The 18991-nt window shown below is 38.7% G+C and overlaps 1 protein-coding gene across 4 annotated transcripts in view; it reads left to right on the top strand.

The window, feature by feature from the left end:
* cacna1ha (calcium voltage-gated channel subunit alpha1 Ha) overlaps positions 1 to 18991 on the top strand; it is a 552389-nt gene that overhangs the window by 353308 nt on the left and 180090 nt on the right. For all 4 annotated transcript variants that reach the window (XM_087997955.1, XM_087997957.1, XM_087997956.1 and 1 more), the window contains exons 8-10: positions 5531 to 5623; positions 9159 to 9945; positions 18408 to 18799. In XM_087997955.1, the coding sequence (XP_087854081.1) occupies positions 5531 to 5623; positions 9159 to 9945; positions 18408 to 18799 (1272 nt within the window). The remainder of the gene's footprint in view (positions 1 to 5530; positions 5624 to 9158; positions 9946 to 18407; positions 18800 to 18991) is intronic.

The following is an 18991-nucleotide window of genomic DNA, read 5'->3' on the forward strand; positions in this document are numbered from 1 at the left end:
GTGCATTGATCAAAACTACTTGCAATGTGCTTACTGTGCTGACTGGATCTTTTAATTACACCAAACAAAAGATTCGGTTTTAAAATCTCAAATCAATTTGCCAAGTGTAGAGATGTTCTTAGTTCAAATTTACAGGCAGGTAGAGCCTGTGAGAAGCCTCTGAGTTCATCTCTCCATTAATGTCTAGAATGGAACAATTTCAATTTGAACTGATAGTTTTCCATAATTCAATGTGCATTCACTCATTTAACTTGATCAGACTGTCAAGGAAGCTGCTAATTCAACTGTTTCTTGGTGTGAAACTGTTTATAAATTGAATTTTTTAATTAAGTAAACAAGTTTCCATTGTATGTTTTAAATAAATACATCAACCAGTAATTATGTAAGGATGGGAAGGAAGGGAGGCAGGAGAGCATACTCACTTTTATGTTGCTATTTACTAGTTTGGTGAATTACACTGATGATATTTTCATAAACCAAATTAGTGCTGCGCATCTAGAAAGAGAAGTACAACTTCTTGGTAAAGTCTTCTCTCCCTATTAGCGAACCACATTTGAAAAACATTGCAAGAGTATCAGAGCAATTTCGACAACTATATATACTTTTCATTCGAATTTTTGTTTTGGCAATTTGTTCAGCAGGTTGTCGGGCTTTGTTGAGCTGTTTTAAGCTGTTAATGTGCATAAAACAGAAGCAAAGCAAATTTAATGGTATTCCATTCATTTCTGCAGAGTTTCCACCATCATATGTCTGCTAAAAAAAGTTCAGCCAGGACTATATACTTATCACTATATACTTTCTGTTTGTATAGACATAGAGCTAGAAATATGCTTCTCACATTTTTTTCGTGCAACCCCATGTTTTGGCCAGTGTTGCTGTGGGCTGGTCCACCATGCGTGCATGCACAGATCCACACACCTGTTTTGAAGTGTAGACATAGGAAAAGAGAGATTGGGTAAGAAGTAGTGGTTAAAAATGTGTTGCTGGAAAAGCGCAGCAGGTCAGGCAGCATCAAAGGAACAGGAGAGTCGATATTTCGGGCATAAGCCCTTCTTCAGGAATGAGGAGGGTGTGCCAAGCAGGCTAAGATAAAAGGTAGGGAGGAGGGACTTGGGGGAGGGACGTTGGGAATACGATAGGTGGAAGGAGGTTAAGATGACGGTGATAGGCCGGAGAGGGGGTGGGGGCGGAGAGGTCGGGAAGAAGATTGCAGGTCAAGAAGGCGGTGCTGAGTATGAGGGTTGGGACTGAGAAAAGGTGGAGGAGGGGAAATGAGAAAGCTGGAGAAATCTGCATTCATCCCTTGTGGTTGGAGGGTTCCTAGGCGGAAGATGAGGCGCTCTTCTCCAGGCGTCATGTTGCCGTGGTAAGGCGATGGAGGAGGCCAAAGACCTGCATGTCCTTGGCGGAGTGGGAGGGGGTGTTAAAGTGTTCAGCCACGGGGCAGTTGGGTTGGTTGGTGCGACACCCACACCAACCAACCCAACCGCCCCGTGGCTGAACATTTTAACTCCCCCTCCCACTTCACCAAGGACATGGAGGTCCTTAGCCTCCTCCATTGCCAGACCATGGCAACACGACGCCTGGAGGAAGAGCGCCTCATCTTCCGCCTAGGAACCCTCCAACCACAAGGGATGAATGCAGATTTCTCCAGCTTTCTCATTTCCCCTCCCCCCACCTTGTCTCAGTCCCAACCCTCATACTCAGCACCGCCTTCTTGACCTGCAATCTTCTTCCCGACCTCTCTGCCCCACCCCCTCTCCGGCCTATCACTGTCACCTTAACCTCCTTCCACCTATCGTATTCTCAACGTCCCTCCCCCAAGTCCCTCCTCCCTACCTTTTATCTTAGCCTGCTTGGCACACCCTCCTCATTCCTGAAGATGGGCTTAAGCCCGAAACGTCGATTCTCCTGTTCCTTTGATGCTGCCTGACCTGCTGCGCTTTTCCAGCAACACATTTTTAAGCTCTGATCTCCGGCATCTGCAATCCTCACTTTCTCCAAGAAGTAGTGGTGTTGGTTATGGATGTAACAGCCTCTTTACATTGAATAACATAATGCATGGCAATGTTTCTTTTATATTTGCTGCCTTGAAAATTATACTAGCTCAGTTGTGATCAGTAGGTATCAATCTGCCTATGGCACAAATTTCAAGGTATGCTTGACTACTTAAAATCTGCTGCATGTTCTTTGTTTGATAATGTGACTGTGAAACTTGCTTGGCCAATGTGGTGTTGCTTTTCTGCAGGTATGCCACCTATTCAGTTACAGACTTTGTTTGTGGACAGACAAGTGTTATAGAATTTAACATTCTTCATTTGGAAAATTCTTCACAACACCTTGGAAGCTGTTTGCAACAGTGTGTGAAATTGCACATGCATAGATGGCTCTAGACCACCAGCTCAAATGTGTTATAAACAGACCTGCCATTTTAGTGTGATGGCTGTAATTTTGTTTCTAAATTGGGCATCCACTCCATGCACACACTTCTGCTGCAGGCTAGATGGGCTGCCATTTTGGCATGGACCAAACAAGAGGCATCCTTTATCCATTTTTGAAACAGGTTCTAGGCCATTAACATATACCAGTACTAACTCCTTTTGCTCCTTCTTGCAACTTAAACTTGTGCCTGAAGTATCCAGCATCAATGCTGATTGTTTTCCTGAAAATCAACACTAAGAAGTGCAGAACTAAAAAACAATTAATACTCACTTAAGTCACTGCCACTCCCAATATCTCCAATTTCACATTTCACTCTGACATCCAGGCCCTGTGACCTATACCCAGCTCTGACCTTTTAAACTCCCCTTCATTGCATTGTGAAGTCCAGCCAACTATACTGCACACCCCAGTGGCCTTACCCAATCACTTGACTGCATGTTGGCAGTTGAGTGTCTTTGCTTTGAGCTTTCTACATGACAAGGAAACCTGAGACCCAAAATCTCAACCTCCTGAAACTCTCCCCTTTGAGAATGGGCTGTTAGAACTGTGCGCATGTGGTTCTCAGATGTATTACTGCAGTTCTAGGCCATGCAGTATTGACAGATTTATGTTATCTGTTCTAAATCTCATAATTCTGCTTTGTGTCCCCCAAAGAACATATGTGCACTATACCAAACAATCAAGCTAGAAGATAAGAGTTTAATGTAAAAAAACAATTCATTAGTGGACAATTTTACAATTAATATGTCCAATTTGTAGATGCTTCTGATTTGCTCTCAACTGTCTGTCAATGAGCAATAGATGGTAACAATTTGTTCTTTATGAGGTTTCCCTGTGGGAATACTCCTGTACATTGTTCTTATGGAAGAACCAGAGAAGGATGGCAGTGGAGTTCAACTGATGAGGTATCATAGGAAGAGGTTCAGTCCCTTTGTATGTTACGTGATAATGTTATCAGGCTTCTTCTAATGTCTTAAGATTGCCAGTTATGGTTAAATGTCTTCCTCAGGTTTTCATCACATGCTCTACCCCCATGCTTCAGCCATTACTTAGCCACTATGTCTATTTTTGTGATCCACTGCCTTCCAATAGCAATTAGAAAGCAAAAAGTCTCATTATCCTGATTCACAGTTTACCAAATAGACTATTTTCCCATTGTTCTGTATATGGGAAACAGAAACATTCAAAGATAATAACAAAAAACATATTTTCTTTATGCCTTGATCATTTCAGTTAAAGATCTTTAAAAAAAGTAAAATTAACAAAATGATAATTAGTCCTATTAAAAGTGAGTTTGGGGAATTAATGGAAAATAAGGAGACAGTAGATGAAATGAACAAATATTTTGCATCAGTTTTCTGTATAGAGGATATGAGTAACATCCCAGAAATAGCTGTAAGGCAGGAGGTTTATGAAAGGAAGAAAATTTCACTCGCCAGTAAATTGATAGAGCTGTTGGCTGACAAGTCTCTGGATCCTGATGGACTTCATTCTCAGGTCTTAAAAGAAGATATTTGAGATAGTTCATATTTGATTTAAAGTTTCCAAAATACCCTAGATTTGGGAAAGGTTCCATTAGTTTTGAAAAGATCAAATGCAACTCCTTTATTCAAAAGGCAGGGAGACAGAAAGCAGAAAATCTCAAACTAGTTAGCTTAACATCTGTCAAAGGAGAGGTCCTAGAAACTGTTATTAAATAGTTTGTGTAAGGCACAATTCAAGATAATTCAAAATAAGCTAGAGATCTGCCTAAAAAGCTGCAATTTACAAAAAAACTGTTGGTGGTGTCAGACTTGCAGCCATCCTCTTCCAGTTAGAATGTGTTTACTGTCTTTATGAAGATAACCACTGCAGAATCAAGAGATGAACTTGGAGAGATTAATTTCACTATTCTTCAGTTCAGTACCCTATAGAGCGTAAACCAAGTTGGTATTACTCATTGTAGCACTAATGTCACTGGACTAGTAACTCAGGACTCCAGGTTAATCTCCTGGAGACATGGGCTCAAATCTCACTATGGTATTTGGTGAAATTTGAACTGAATAAAAATCTGAAACAATAAAGTAGCCCATGGTTGATCATGTAACCATTGTCAATTGTTAAAACCCACCTGCTTCATTCATGTCTTTTTAAATCTGCCATTCTTACCTAGTCTTGTCTATATGTGACTCATTTGAATTAAAGATGGCATTTTTTATTGTTATTTAATCTATTTTTCTAATCAACCTGTTCAGAGATGTTACTATACACCTCTGGAACAGATGGGACTTGAACCTGGATATCCCCATCCGGGTTAGGGACACTACCACTGTGCCACAAGAGGGTCATCTCCAGGAATGGGCAATAAATGCTGATGCTAGCCAGAGACACCTGCATCCCATGAATGAACAATAATTAGCAAATGGTTAAATGAATGTCTGGCCATAAATACAGGGTAAAAACAAGGACTGCAGATGCTGGAAACCAGAGTCTAGATTAGAGTGGTGCTGGAAAAACACAGCAGGTCAGGCAGCATCCTTTCTCCCCACCCCCACCCCCCTCTCATTTATCTCTCCACTCTGCAGGCACCCTGCCTCTATTCCTGATGAAGGGCTTTTGCCCGAAACATCGATTTTCCTGCTCCTTGGATGCTGCCTGACCTGCTGTGCTTTTCCAGTACCACTGTAACCTGGCCATAAATACAATCAGGCCTGTGCAGAACCCTCTCTTAAACAATATGGTGAAAATTATCACCTGACAGTAGCCTAAACAAAGTTTTGGCTGGCTGGAACCTAAACTATTACTACTGAACCCAGACTAAAAATGCCCTATTTATAAAAAAAAGATGAGAAATGTAGATTACATTTTTAGATGATTTCATTTATATGTAAGTTTTCAAAGTTAAGGTGAAAAATTGTGAGTATGCTCATTTAGTAAAATCAGTTGCAACTTTGAGTGAAGACAGAGATGTTTATTTGCCCAATACTTAAAATCCTTAGGTGTTATTTAATAGGAAAATACATTGGAATATACATCTTGAAATTACTTTTCAGTTATTACCATTCAAAATAAATTATAAAAATGTAATGTTTCTTTTCTTTCTCCCCAGGTTATTACCCTGGAAGGATGGGTAGACATCATGTATTATGTTATGGATGCACATTCTTTTTACAATTTTATATATTTTATACTGCTTATAATAGTAAGTATGTGCATTTTAAGAGCTTAAAAGTCAATGTTTCCTTTAATAGTGAATATCTCCACTATATGCATTTATTAAAATATTACTTATTGGGATGGGTTTTCAAATTACGCTAAGGACTAGAAAATTTAGATAATTTTTATAGCATGTGGATAAAAGATAAAACAAACTTGTTTGTTTTAATAGATAAATCAATTAGAGGTTTTATTTGATTTATGAACAATATGGACAGAAATGTATCACGAATATAGAATCATAGTAGTAGTAGTAGCTACAAATATAGTAGTGCATGGTCTACATTGTTTTGCACCTTATTCACTCACCAGTTCAGAGATATGTACTTCAGTAGAGCAGGTATGCCACTATGAGGAAGCACATGAGTAATTCAGAGCACTGCTGAACACTAGCGGAATCAGTTGGAATAGAAGGACCAGAGAATCTTTGCTCAAGGATGGTGCATCTTTCTGCCTAGCTGTTAAGGTCAGGCCCAAATTTCAAGAGAAGAATACATTTTAATGCTGATAAATTGTTGGGCTTATTGGAGATTTACCAGTAACATGGAGGAGTCCTGTGGTCATGTGAATGAAATGCTAAGTTCCATCAATGCTAACTTACAGACAGCCTTGACTAGAATTTGAGTGGTGTCTGCAATGCTCTGCTTAAGCAGCTGCTATTCAGGCCTTATCCTGCAGCATTGGGCATGATAATTTGATGAGCTTGCCAGGTAATGACAATGTCATTGATGCCACAAAGGCTGTGCAGCTGTAGATTCAAATGAATGGTGATTATGGAGGCTTCAAGTATAATCTGAATAGAAGTCAGTTTGGCAAAGATGTTTTTCTCTCTTTTGTAGCAGAGGTTCCATTCTACTCCCCCACCATAACTCACTATGACAATCCCAAGAATCAAAACCAGGTTAGGCAAAGCAATTCTCAGAGTGGGAGATCATTCACAACCTGTAGAAAGACCATCTGTGATCCATGAATAAAAAGATCAGGGACCAACAGCATGAACTTGGCTCTCTTGGCAGTAGGAATTCACTTAGAAAAAGGCTTGTTGCTGCCCTCATGGACCTCCCCAGCTGTCCATCGTCCTTCTCACCTGTCCATCGTCCTTCCCACCTATTCACTCCAATCTTTTACCATCACCCCCCACCTGCATCTATCTATCACCTTCCAAGCTACTCCCCCTCCCCCTTCCCCAATTCCTGATGAGCTTGTGCCCAGGGCGTTGATTCTCGTGCTCCTCAGATGCTGCCTGACCTGCTGTGCTTTTCTAGAGCTGCACTTTTCAACTCCTTTCATTGTAGGCCTCTTAAACTTGTTTTCTGTCCAGAACCTTTGATTAAGCCATTCTGTAGCCTCATTGACATGATGCAATTGCAAATTGTGACAAGTTGGTAAATATGGACAAGAGAATTTATAGCTGGAATATAAAATGAGGACCATGTATACTTGATAAAAATATGACCTCCAAATGTACATTGACATAGGAGATTGACCAGTATTGATCCATCAAAATATGGCCTTGCTGCATCAATCAAAAAAGTTAATTTTGGTCTTACACTTGTGCGTTATCAGTGTAAATGTGTTAATCTGTAAAACTCTGTAAATAGCAACCTCAGGAGATTGATTGTCCTATTGATGGAATGTAGAACAGTTAACTTCATGCTTTTCTCTAATTCAAATGAACACTGCTTGGCAGCATTTAAAAACTGATGGCAAATTAAAATGTGTTTTTGAGAGTATCCAAGAGTTTGATTGGGAATTGATTTTAGTTAGACATAAATCATTTAGAATGTTTTCAGATGGGGGAGTCTTGTGTTTGCATCTGTAAAAGCATCCGTACAATTCTGGTCTCTTTCCTATCGGAAAGATGTTGTGAAACTTGGAAGGGTTCAGAAAAGATTTACAAGGATGTTGCCAGGGTTGGAGGATTTGAGCTATAAGGAGAGACTGAACAGGCTGGGGCTGTTTTCCCTGGAGCATCGGAGGGTGAGAGGTGACCTTATAGAGGTTTACAAAATCATGAGGGGCATGGATAGGATAAATAGAGAAAGTGTTTTCCCTGGGGTGAGGGAGTCCAGAACTAGAGGGCATAGGTTTAGGGTGAGAGGGGAAAGATATAAAAGAAACCTAAAGGGCAACTTTTTCACACAGAGGGTGGTACGGGTATGGAATGAGCTGTCAGAGGATGTGGTGGAGGCTAGTACAATTGCAACATTTAAAAGGCATTTGGATGGGTATATGAATAGGAAGGGTTTGGAGGGATATGGGCCGAGTGCTGTCAGGTGGGACTAGATTGGGTTGAGATATCTGGTCGACATGGACGGGTTGGACCGAAGCGTCTGTTTCCATGCTGTACATCGCTATGACTCTATGAATTCTTGAAGAGGCAGATGCACCCTGGATGCCCTGTAAATGGGCAATACCACACTGTAGTGATAAGCATTTGATGGATTGTAGCACATATTTTTCCATGTCTCTTTGGCATGTTGAATGTCAATGAACAGAAAAACTAATTTGTATGTGTAGATAATGAAAAGAATATGAGTACATATTTGGTTTTTATTTCTATTCAACATGTGATAAAATTCTTGCACGATTGGGGTTTGGGGATGGCAAGGAACATTCCTGTCTTATAACCTGAAGAACAGACACTTTTTTTAGTAGTTGTTGAGGGTACATCTGTGCCTTTAAATATGCAGTCTTGCAATAAGATGTGAGAGGATCTATCACAATGAGTAGAGATTAATTTTAAGAGCAACATTCTGAAACAAGTAACTGTAACGCCAGTTTGAATGACCAGAGCCAAAATATCAGCTTGTGCCCTAAAGACAGCATTGGTGCCCCCTAGGATGGACAGCACCTGAAAGCAGGGATGACAAATGTTTTTGAATAGCAATTGGTCCCCCCTCTGTGCTTAGCTAGATAATCTGCAGATGGAGGCAGCAGGCACTTGTCTCCAAGTAATTTACATTGCTTTACCATCTTTTTGTCTGGCCACCTGAAAAGCTAAACAGAAAATTAACATTTGATGTTATTCCATCACAGAAATAAGACAATAGATTAGCTTCAACTTTTGTGTTTGGTTACATCAGGAAAATTAACTCTCTGTAAAGTTCTTGCATTGGAAAAAATTATTTCCTTTTTAAAGTTTCTTTCCCAACCTATTGAAGAGAGAATTGTTTGAAAGGCAGTATCCCAGTTTTTGGACAATCCCATCTCCCACAAACATTAAGAAGTGTTAAGAGTTGATTTCTTTCGGTTATATTAATTTTAAAATATCACTTTAATATATTACTTCATACAATATTTATTATTAAGTACGATCACTGATAATGTGGAAACTGAGATATTAAGTCTCCCTTGAGTCTGAGATGAGTTATTTTCTTAATGCCTGCATTACAACAAAACAAGATGATTTAATGAACACAATTGGAATGATTGCCAGTGCAGAAGGATGAACGTTTTTGCTGTCTTTATGAATGTAAAATTGACGTTGTGTATTTATGTCCTTAAAAAAATTTCTTTAGGTCGGTTCATTCTTCATGATTAACTTGTGCCTGGTTGTCATAGCAACTCAGTTTTCAGAAACAAAGCAACGTGAAAACCAGTTAATGCAGGAGCAGCGAGCCCGCTTTCTTTCAAATGATAGCACAATTGCCAGTTTCTCAGAGCCTGGAAGCCTCTATGAAGAGCTCCTTAAATACATTTGCCACCTCTTTAGAAAAATGAAGCGGCGGACACTGCGCCTTTACAACATTTGGCAGAATAAACAACACAAAAAAGTCACCCCAAACAGTTCAAATGGTCAAGAGAGGAAATGGCAGAATAAAAGTCGTATAAGGTCAATCCATCATTTAATTCATCACCATCATCATCATCATCATCATCATTACCATATCAGCAATGGTAATTCAAAGGCACAGCAAGGCAGTCCAGAACTTTGTGAAATGGAGATCAAATCGTTACGAGCTGGCAGTAAGCTTATGCTTCCTTCATCTGCACTAAACCATCAGAGTCCTTCTTCAGGTACTGAGTCCGTTCACAGTATTTACCATGCCGACTGCCACTTTGAAGGCCCACAAATGACATACAAGTCTTCCGCTACAACTAATGTTAAACTAATGACTGGCCTTACACATCATGGAGGCATGAACTATCCAACAATAGTTCCATCTGTGACTAGTAGAAGCAGCTGCACACCAAAACTAAAAGGCAACAGTAGCAGGAATACACTCATTACTGTGGGCAGAGGGAACCCAAACATGAACTTGGCAGATTCCTATGGCAAACTGCACCATTTTGTGGGAGAACAGGGTAAGAAATATCACTGTTATTTTGCAATGATACTTTAATAGTCTGTTCAAAATTAATTCTAATATGTTAAAAGCTGCTTGCAAATGCCACTTAATTTTACAAATGCACTGATATTTAAAATGCCTTAAACTGGAAAAATTAGAAGTTTAAGATTAACACATACTTCTGACTGGTTGTTAACTTGTGAGGGTGTTCCAAATGATGGATGGTTTTAGCAAACTTCAAGTTGCTTAGAATATATATAGTTTTAGTATATACCATTCTGGTTTTATGAATTTGGGTTATTATGTGTTTTGGATACAGGTTTGGTTAAAGATATGTAAGACCAGTGTGTTTTTTTATAATGATGACTACATTGAAGGATTAATAATTAGAATTCAGATCCTGACAATTTAAGTGATGATCAACAGTTTGCAACAGAATGGTCACTATACTGCAATAGTTTTGAACTACTTTTGGGCTAAATTTCTTAAGGCCTTGACTGCTTTACTAGCTGTGAATATTTTTACCACCAAGTCTAGCTATCATTTTCTAAAAATTAAACAAACAATCTGCAATTTACAAAACATCTCAAAACATATTGTACAAAATCTTTTTTACTGCAAAATCATTTCATTTATTAATTCAGAAAATTACTCAGTCTGTTTGCCCTTGGTAAACGAGAACACAAAACCAATACAAGGGTCCCTGATTTACGAGTATCCAACTTACAGATTTGAACTTACAAAAGTGATCCCATACAGGAGCATCATTTTAAATATCTGACAAAAGAACATTTCCTGTACTTACAAATGCCTACTTTTTATTGCCCTGCATGCTGTTCCAACTCACATACAAATTGACTTGTGAATGGACTCAAGAACAGAACCCATTTGCAACCCAGAGGCTTACTGTATTAGCATGCTCATAGCTTCCATTATGTGAGGTTAAATAATTGCTGGCTGGGAAACTGGGATTAACTTGTCACTAATCTAGATGGAGAGCTTTTGTAGCTGTCATAAAGTTCAAAAGAAGAAATACTAGAATTTCAAGTTCAGTGCTGGGTTTGGACTTGACTTGAATTACTAGTCCTGAAATAAATTACTAATCAAAAAACCAATCAAATCTGAAACAGACTGGACCATGTGTCAGGGTGGACAAGCCACAGCAATATTGACTCAGGAAAGACTTTGGTGCATCAGGGCAGAAGATCATGTTGTGGAATTGTTCAGAATTTGTAACATGAAAACAGACTCTCTATGTTGGGATTAGGACTATTAAATATATGGAGGACGTATTCCATGTGTGTAGTCTGTCCACATAATCCTTTTATTTCTCTTTCCTTCAATCATCAGTTTTTAAATGTTTACATTTTCCCTGTCACGGGTTGAAATTCTGGAACTCCTTTCTAACACAACTGTGGATGTCCCACACCCTAAAAACTGCAGCAATTCGGTAACCAGTTCACTGCCACCTCCTGGTGAGCTCAGTTGGCTTGACCGCTGGTTTTGTAATGCAGGTTAATGCAACAGTGGGATTCAATTCCTGCCCTAGCTGAGATTGCCACAAAGGATTCACCTTCTCAATCTCAACCTCTCACCTGAGGCATACTGACTCTCACATTAAACCACCACTTGTCATCTCCCTAATGAGAGAGCAACGCTATGGTCTGGTAATATGGTGACTTTGCCTCATGGACAATTAGGGATAAGCAATAAATGCAGTCACCCAATCAGGATGTTCGTGTGCCATGAATGAAAATGCAAGTATTATGTAATTTTTAACTCTGCTAGTTTGTTCAACAGGCTTACAATTCTATGTGAATAAAAGTCTTTCCATTCCTTTGTCATATCATCTTACATTTAATCTTATACATCTCTTAGACTGAGAGTCCAAAGTAATCTGTTTTCATTTTCTCATCGTTTTAGACATGGGGAAAGTGAGGACTGCAGATGCTGGAGATCAGAGTCGAGAGTGTGGTGCTGGAAAAGCACAGCAGGTCAGGCAGCATCCGAGGAGCAGGAAAATTGACATTTCATGCATAAGCCCTTCATTAGGAATGAGAAGGGCTGATGAAGGGCTTGTGCCCGAAATGTCAATTCTCCTGCTCCTCGGATGCTGTGCTTTTCCAGCACCATATTCTCGACCATCATCATTTTAAATATGTCAGTCAATGATTCTTGAATCTCCAAAGGCTAAAGGTTGTGTATATTGATTGATGTATCTCCCAGAAAATGTGAGAATTAACTACCTTTAGAATGTTCCATGCCTGATAGACCCCAGAATTACAGAACGGTTACACTGCATAAGGAGGCTGTTCGCTCATCACATCTGCATAGGCTTACTGGATGAGCATTTGACTTAGTGCCATTCTCCTGCCTCCACCACATTTCCAGACAGTGTGGTCCAGATCCTAACTCTTTGCTTTCTGAGAAACGTTTTCTGACATCACGTTTGCTCATTTTGCAATTATCTTAGTGTCCATGCTCTCGCATTCTTGATCCTTTTATGAGAGGTTGATTTTGAAAACCTCTATCAGACATCCTCTTAGCCCTCTCTTCAAGGAGAAGAGTGCCAACTTCTCCAATATTATCTTCAGAACTGAAGTTTTTCATCCCTGAACCAATCACGTAAACCTCTTCCACTTTCCCTGCATTGCGTTCATATCCTTCAAAAATGTGGTAGCCAAAACTGAAGTCTAATTGGTACCTTATACAGTTCAGTATAACTCCTGCTCTTGTATCTGAACCACTATTGACCAAGCCTAGAATGCTGTATGCTTTTTAACTACTCACTATACCTGTCCTGCCATATTTAGTTTTTTACTATCCTCCTCAAAGTTTGCAAGGTTTCCAGGTTTTGTGTATCATTTGAAATTATGCCCTGCACACCAGGTTCTAGATCATTAAAATTACCAAAAAGCATTGACCCCCCATTAGTTTTCACTACAAACCTTCCTCCAGCTTGAAAAGTATTCATTAACCATTACTCTGTTTCCTGTCACTCTTGCCAATTTTGCATCCTTGTTGCTACAGTCCCATTTATTCCTTACGTTCAACTTTTTCTCCCAAGTCTGTTTTGTGGCACTGCATTGAACATCTTTGGACGTCCACGTACATCACATCAACAGCATTACCTCATCATCTCTCACTTCAAAAAGCTCCAGCAAGTTAGGTAAACATGACTTTCCCTTAAAGAAGCCATCGTAATCAACTCACATTTTCCACAAGACTGCATTCTGTGCCAAATAACTTTTTTCAAGAAGTTTTCGCACCACTTCAGTTAAATTAACTGGTCTTTAATTTCTGGGCTTGGTTTTACAAATTTTATTTTTAATAAAAGTGTTACATTTGCAATTGTCCAGTCCTGTGGAAGATTGAAAGCTTATTGCCAGTCCCACTACAATTCCACTCTCAATTCCTTCATTATTCTAGGATGCATCTGCATGCTTAGTTTTAGTGATTGCAAACTTGGAGATAAAACATTTAGTTCCATCATCTAAAGCATTAATATATATTGTGAATAGCTGGGGGACAGCAGTTGGTGACTGACACTTGGATAAAGATCTACTCTTACTTCCTATCTGCAAATCAGTTCTCTGTCGATGTGGTACACTACCTCCAATGCACTTTAGTTTTTGCGTGCTATGTGAGACCTTATCAAAAGCTTTCTGTAAATGCCTGTATCCTATTCAAAATTAGAATGAGTCCTGTTTAACAATTGGACCAACCATTCCTTTTGTGCTAGAAATGCTTAAGAGCTCACACTCTGTTCGATTTGATTGAAGTAATGGAACTGTGATCTTCATGACTTACCAAAACTTCAATATCCTTTTGGGGCTAAACTTCAAACAAAGATGCCAAGATTTCAGAGCTATTGATATTTAACAGCAGGGTAGAGGTATTCAGGTTCCCAGCCCATAAGACCATAAGACATTGGAGCAAAAATTAGGCCATTCAGCCCATTAAGTCTGCTCCGTCATTCAATCATGGCTGGTAAGTTCTTCAACCCCATTCTCCAGCTTTCTCCTCGTAACCCTTGATCCCCTTGATACTCAAGAATCTATCTATTTCACTCTTAAATATACTCAATGACCTGGCCTCCATAGCCTTCTGTGACATAGAATTCCATAGATTCACCATTCTCTGCTGAAGAAGTTTCTCCTTATCTCCATTCTAAAAGATCTTCCCTTTACCGTAAGGCTGTGCCTTCAGGTCCTAGTCTCTCTTATGGAAACAGAAACACCTTCCCAGCATCTGTCCAGGCCATTCAGTATTCTGTATGTTTCAATTAGGACCCCCCCCCATCCTTCTTCGTTCCATCAAGTATAGACCTAGAATCCTCGTATGTTAAGCTTTTCATTTCTGAGACCGTTCTCAAGAACCTTCTCTGAACACACTCCAAGGCCAGTAGATCCTTCCTGAGATATGGGACCCAAGACTGTGCACAATACTCCAAATGTGGTCTGACCAGAGCCTTATAGAGCCTCAGAAGTACATCCCTGCTCTTATATTCAGTCCTCTCAAAATAAATGCCATAATTGCATTTGCCTTCCTAAATACTGATTCAACCTGCAAGTTTACCTTGAGAGAATCCTAGACTAGAACTCCCAAGTCCTTTGCACTTCAGACTTCTGAATTTTCTCCCCATTTAGAAAATAGTCTATTCCTCTATTCTTCCTACCAAAGTGTGTGATCTCACACTTTCCCATGTTGTGCTCCATTTGCTACTTCTTTGCACACTCTCCTAACCTGTCCAAATCCTTCTGTAGCCTTCCCACCTCCACAATGCTACCTGTCCTTCTACCTATCTTTGTATCGTCTGAAAACTTAGACAGAAAGCCCTGAGTTCCTTCATCTAGATTGTTAATGTATAAAGTGAAAAGTGGTGGCCCAGCACTGAGCCTTGCGAAACACCTCTTGTCAACGGCTGCCATCCTGAGAAGGACCCTTTTATTGCCACTCTGTGATTTCTGCCAGCCAGCCAAACTCCTATCCATGCTAGCACCTTGCCTCTAATACCATGGGCTCTTATCTTATTCAGTAGCCTCCTGTGTGGCACCTTGTCAAAAATCTTCTTGAAGTTCAGATAGATAACATATATTGGCTCTCCTTGGTCTAATCTGCTGGTTACTTCCTCAAAGAATTCGAGAAAATTTGTCAGGCATGACCTCCCCTTGATGAAACTATGCTGACTTTGCCCTATTTTACCATACACTACCAAGTATTCAGCAATCTCATCCTTCACAATGGATTCCAGGATCTTACCCATGACCAAGATTAGGCTAATCAGTCTGTGATTTTCCATCTTTTGCCATACTCACTTTTTAAACAGAGGTGTCACGTTAGCAATTTTCCAGTCCTCTGGAACTCTTCCTGATTCTAGTAATTCTCGCCCATCTGATGCCTCTTACATATGAACCGCAACTTTTTTAAAAAATTTTATTTTTCTTCGTTTAAGTTGTGAATCGAATTAACCTTTCCTTCTTTCTGCGGCTATGGTTGTGAAGAGATTTGCGGGGAAGTGTTGAGCGCCAGATCCAGTCCTTCCTTGTGGCCAAGGTGGTCACAGCTTAAACAACTGTTCCAGTGTCAATGAATTGGGGTACATTCTTTCCTTCTGATGTTTTGGCGGTGTCTGCAATGCCGACAGAGTGAGTGATCTCTTGGTCCTCGGGAGTTAATTTGGATGCTCAGTCGATTCTTGGAAGTTAAGATGGAAATCCTGGTCCTTAAGAATTGGGACAATCTCTTGGCTATGATGGTGGCTGGAATATTGGCAGCAATGAGGCGGCTATGGCAGAGGAAACATCTGGGTTCAGTCAGCGGTGGTTCAGACTGCTTCAGCATGCTTCCTCCTTGGTGTTGCGGCCTCAGAGACTGCTTTGGCAGTTGCGTGGTGTAGCAGAATCCCATAGTCACTTAGGAAATCAAGATGCTGTGTATGGAACAAAAAATGAAATTTGTCCTAATTTTGTATGATTTATTCATTTTTCTAATTTGTGTTATTGGAATGGCACTGACTTATGGTGACTTACATGCATTTTACTATATTTTCATAAATACATATAACAATAACTAACTATTATTACTATTAAGTGAAATAAATTGGAGTCCTCCTGTTCATTCCTAGGATTTATACTCCGAACTAAGATGTCATTTTAATAGTAACCTCTCACACTATAGTCATATCTGCAAAACCAATCGTAAGGTTATTTTTAAAGAACGTTAGGAGGTTTGTTATGAGATTTATTTTTTCTGATTATTAGAATTCTCTAATCTTTTTAAACCATTTGCATGGGGAAATGACTAATTGGACTAATTTTATGTCTCTAACTTCTGACTCAGTATCTGTTGTTTAATTAATAACTTACCACCTTGCTTCAGGTTGTTGCTAAACACATGACAAGTTTATTTATACCACATTCCCAGCATCAAGAAGATCAGGCTGGATCAACACTTGGAACAGTTATTAAATCAGTCTGTATTAACATAATGTCAAAGTATTGTAATTAATTTGAAAATAGATGTATCGACATGAATTTCAACACAAGATTTGAAAGTATAGATGTAAAGGCATAGGAAATAAAATGTAAATGTAAATTAATGTTGAAGGAGAGAATAGAAACAAAGTGAAAAAATGAATTCAAATTTTTTAAAACACTGTCTTGGAAAGCAGGACAGCTTTAACTATCATTTATAGAATGGAACCATGGTTAAAAAGGTCAAAGAAATAAGAAATTTGACTGTTTGCTGAAAGCCAATAACTGAGAAATCGTGTTAAGCCTAACTCCCTGAAGTAAACCAATTTTGCAATAGTCAACTATATTATTGCCCAGATTTGTAATCAATATTCATATATAGAAACAATTAGTTCTTCATTGGAACCACCCATTGGAAGCAATTTAAGATGATGTATAAAATGCTGGATCAATCTTAAATAGGTTGATTATGACCTGAAGGTGCACCTGTTTCCAGTGTTTTGAACTGAAGCCGTATTCAAGTTCTACTATCTTCCCATGAAAAATCAGTTGGGCCTTCACTGTGACTTTAGATTATTGACGTTTCTTCTTCCACAACCCATGATATGTTGCTTCTGAATTACCGTCACAAGGTGTGAATGTTCTGAAGTTAGACAATTTGGGGGAAAGAATGCTGCCCTACACTGTCTGTGAAATTTTAAACCTGCATATTTATGAATAGGTTTACAATCTTGACATGCATATGTGTAAATTAAATCTTCCAACTTTTATATATTTATTTTTTAAACCTTCCTTGCAATGGCCCTAGACATAAATGCTGTCTTCCATTGAGAAAACTGTTTAGTGTCATACTGCTTATGCATACAAAACGATATGGTGAGATAGTCTACCTATGCTTAATTGTGGTGTGTATGTTTCATTTGGTCAATCAGTAGATGTGTGTAGGTATAAATCATCAATGTCTAGGAAAACAAGATTATGGAGTAGAGTGGTGCTGGAAAAGCACAGCAGTTCAGGCAGCATCCGAGGAGCAGGAAAATAGACAGTTTGGATGCTGTCTGAACTGCTGTGCTTTTCCAGCACCACTCTACTCCAGAATCTGGTTTCCAGCATCTGCAGTCATTGTTTTTATCTTGGAAAACAAGAACCTAACGTGGTCCAAATTTTACCAAATTCAATTCTGCAGTTAGTAAACCTAAACTAGGCTGACGAAATAAGATATTTGACCATTTATTGAAAATTACAATGGATAATTACTTTCTCCACAGCCAAAATTATGGTTTAATCTTTAGAAGGGCTAATGCCATTTTTTTTAACTAAAACAATGGGTTATGAGACCCAATGGCATCCTTTACCGCTTTTGCCTAATATAAGGTAGTCTTGTAAAGAAACGGTGGTTATATTGATTTTTTGTTTCTATCTTCCATAGTTAAAAAGTTCCCACATAACAATCAGAGATACAATAAAATCAAAAAAATGTTTTATTCTTGTTCACCACTATGGTTATTGTTATTCTAGCCACTTAGAAGGACTTGCTTAAATTTTCATCAATATTGACTTCTCTTTAATTGAACCCAAAGATAAAGGTAGATATAGTTTTAATATAAAAATGTTGACTTCATATTTTTAATTCAGCAGATTTAATAATTAAATGACTATTGAAACGTATCTTAAGGAATTTTAACGATTGCAATTTATGTTGATTTTGTTGCAGTATTTGATTAACCTTTGGCTTTTTTGCTTTGACATGTAAATGGAATCATAGTCAATCATACTTGCTCAATTAGTAATCTGAATTAGATATGTCATTACTCCATAAATGAATGCAAATAGCATTCATTAAATAAATCAATATCTCATGTCAAAAATAACAGTCTAAAAGAGTTGCAAGACCATCTTCAAAAATAAAAAATATTCTTATTGAGGTTTTAGGTAAGAGGTAGCCACAAATAATATATATTTGCTGCATCCTAATATCTTTGTTTGGATATCTTTGTTGAAGGAGTCTTTCAAGCTGCAAGCAAGTTGTCAGGACTCAATGTGTCATGTTCCACACCCAATGCACAGGCTGGTATTTTGACTTGTGACCTCCAGAACTGCCCTTATTGTGCTCATGCTTTGGAAAATCCAGACCTAGAGCTCAGCGATTCAGAAAGTTGTGACTCCGATGCTGATGGTGTGTACGAATTTACGCAAGACATCACTCAAGGTGACCAGAGAGATCAGAGACACAAGAACAAAAATAAACCAAAAGAAAAGAATAAATTAATCCTGCTATGTACACTAATCTCTGAAAAAATGAAAAGAATTGTCGGAAGTAAATACTTTAACCGTGGAATTATGATTGCCATTCTGATCAATACATTGAGTATGGGTATTGAATACCATGAACAGGTAAGTGTCAATAATTAATGTTTTTTTCTATCTGGTGACTGGAATTTCTTGTAAAAAAAATGATTTGCACCTAATGTTTTCTGACCTGGCTATGGCTTTGTAATATATTGCTTGACAGGCCTCAAAAGCTAATTGGACAAATGCAATCCATTTATTATTTGATTAAACATGATTTACAATTAAAGGTTAATT

Source organism: Chiloscyllium plagiosum, unplaced genomic scaffold (genome assembly GCF_037043375.1).
Source record: "Chiloscyllium plagiosum isolate Xiang-an unplaced genomic scaffold, Cpla_swu_hap1 HiC_scaffold_20, whole genome shotgun sequence".
Taxonomy (NCBI): Eukaryota; Metazoa; Chordata; class Chondrichthyes; order Orectolobiformes; family Hemiscylliidae; genus Chiloscyllium; species Chiloscyllium plagiosum.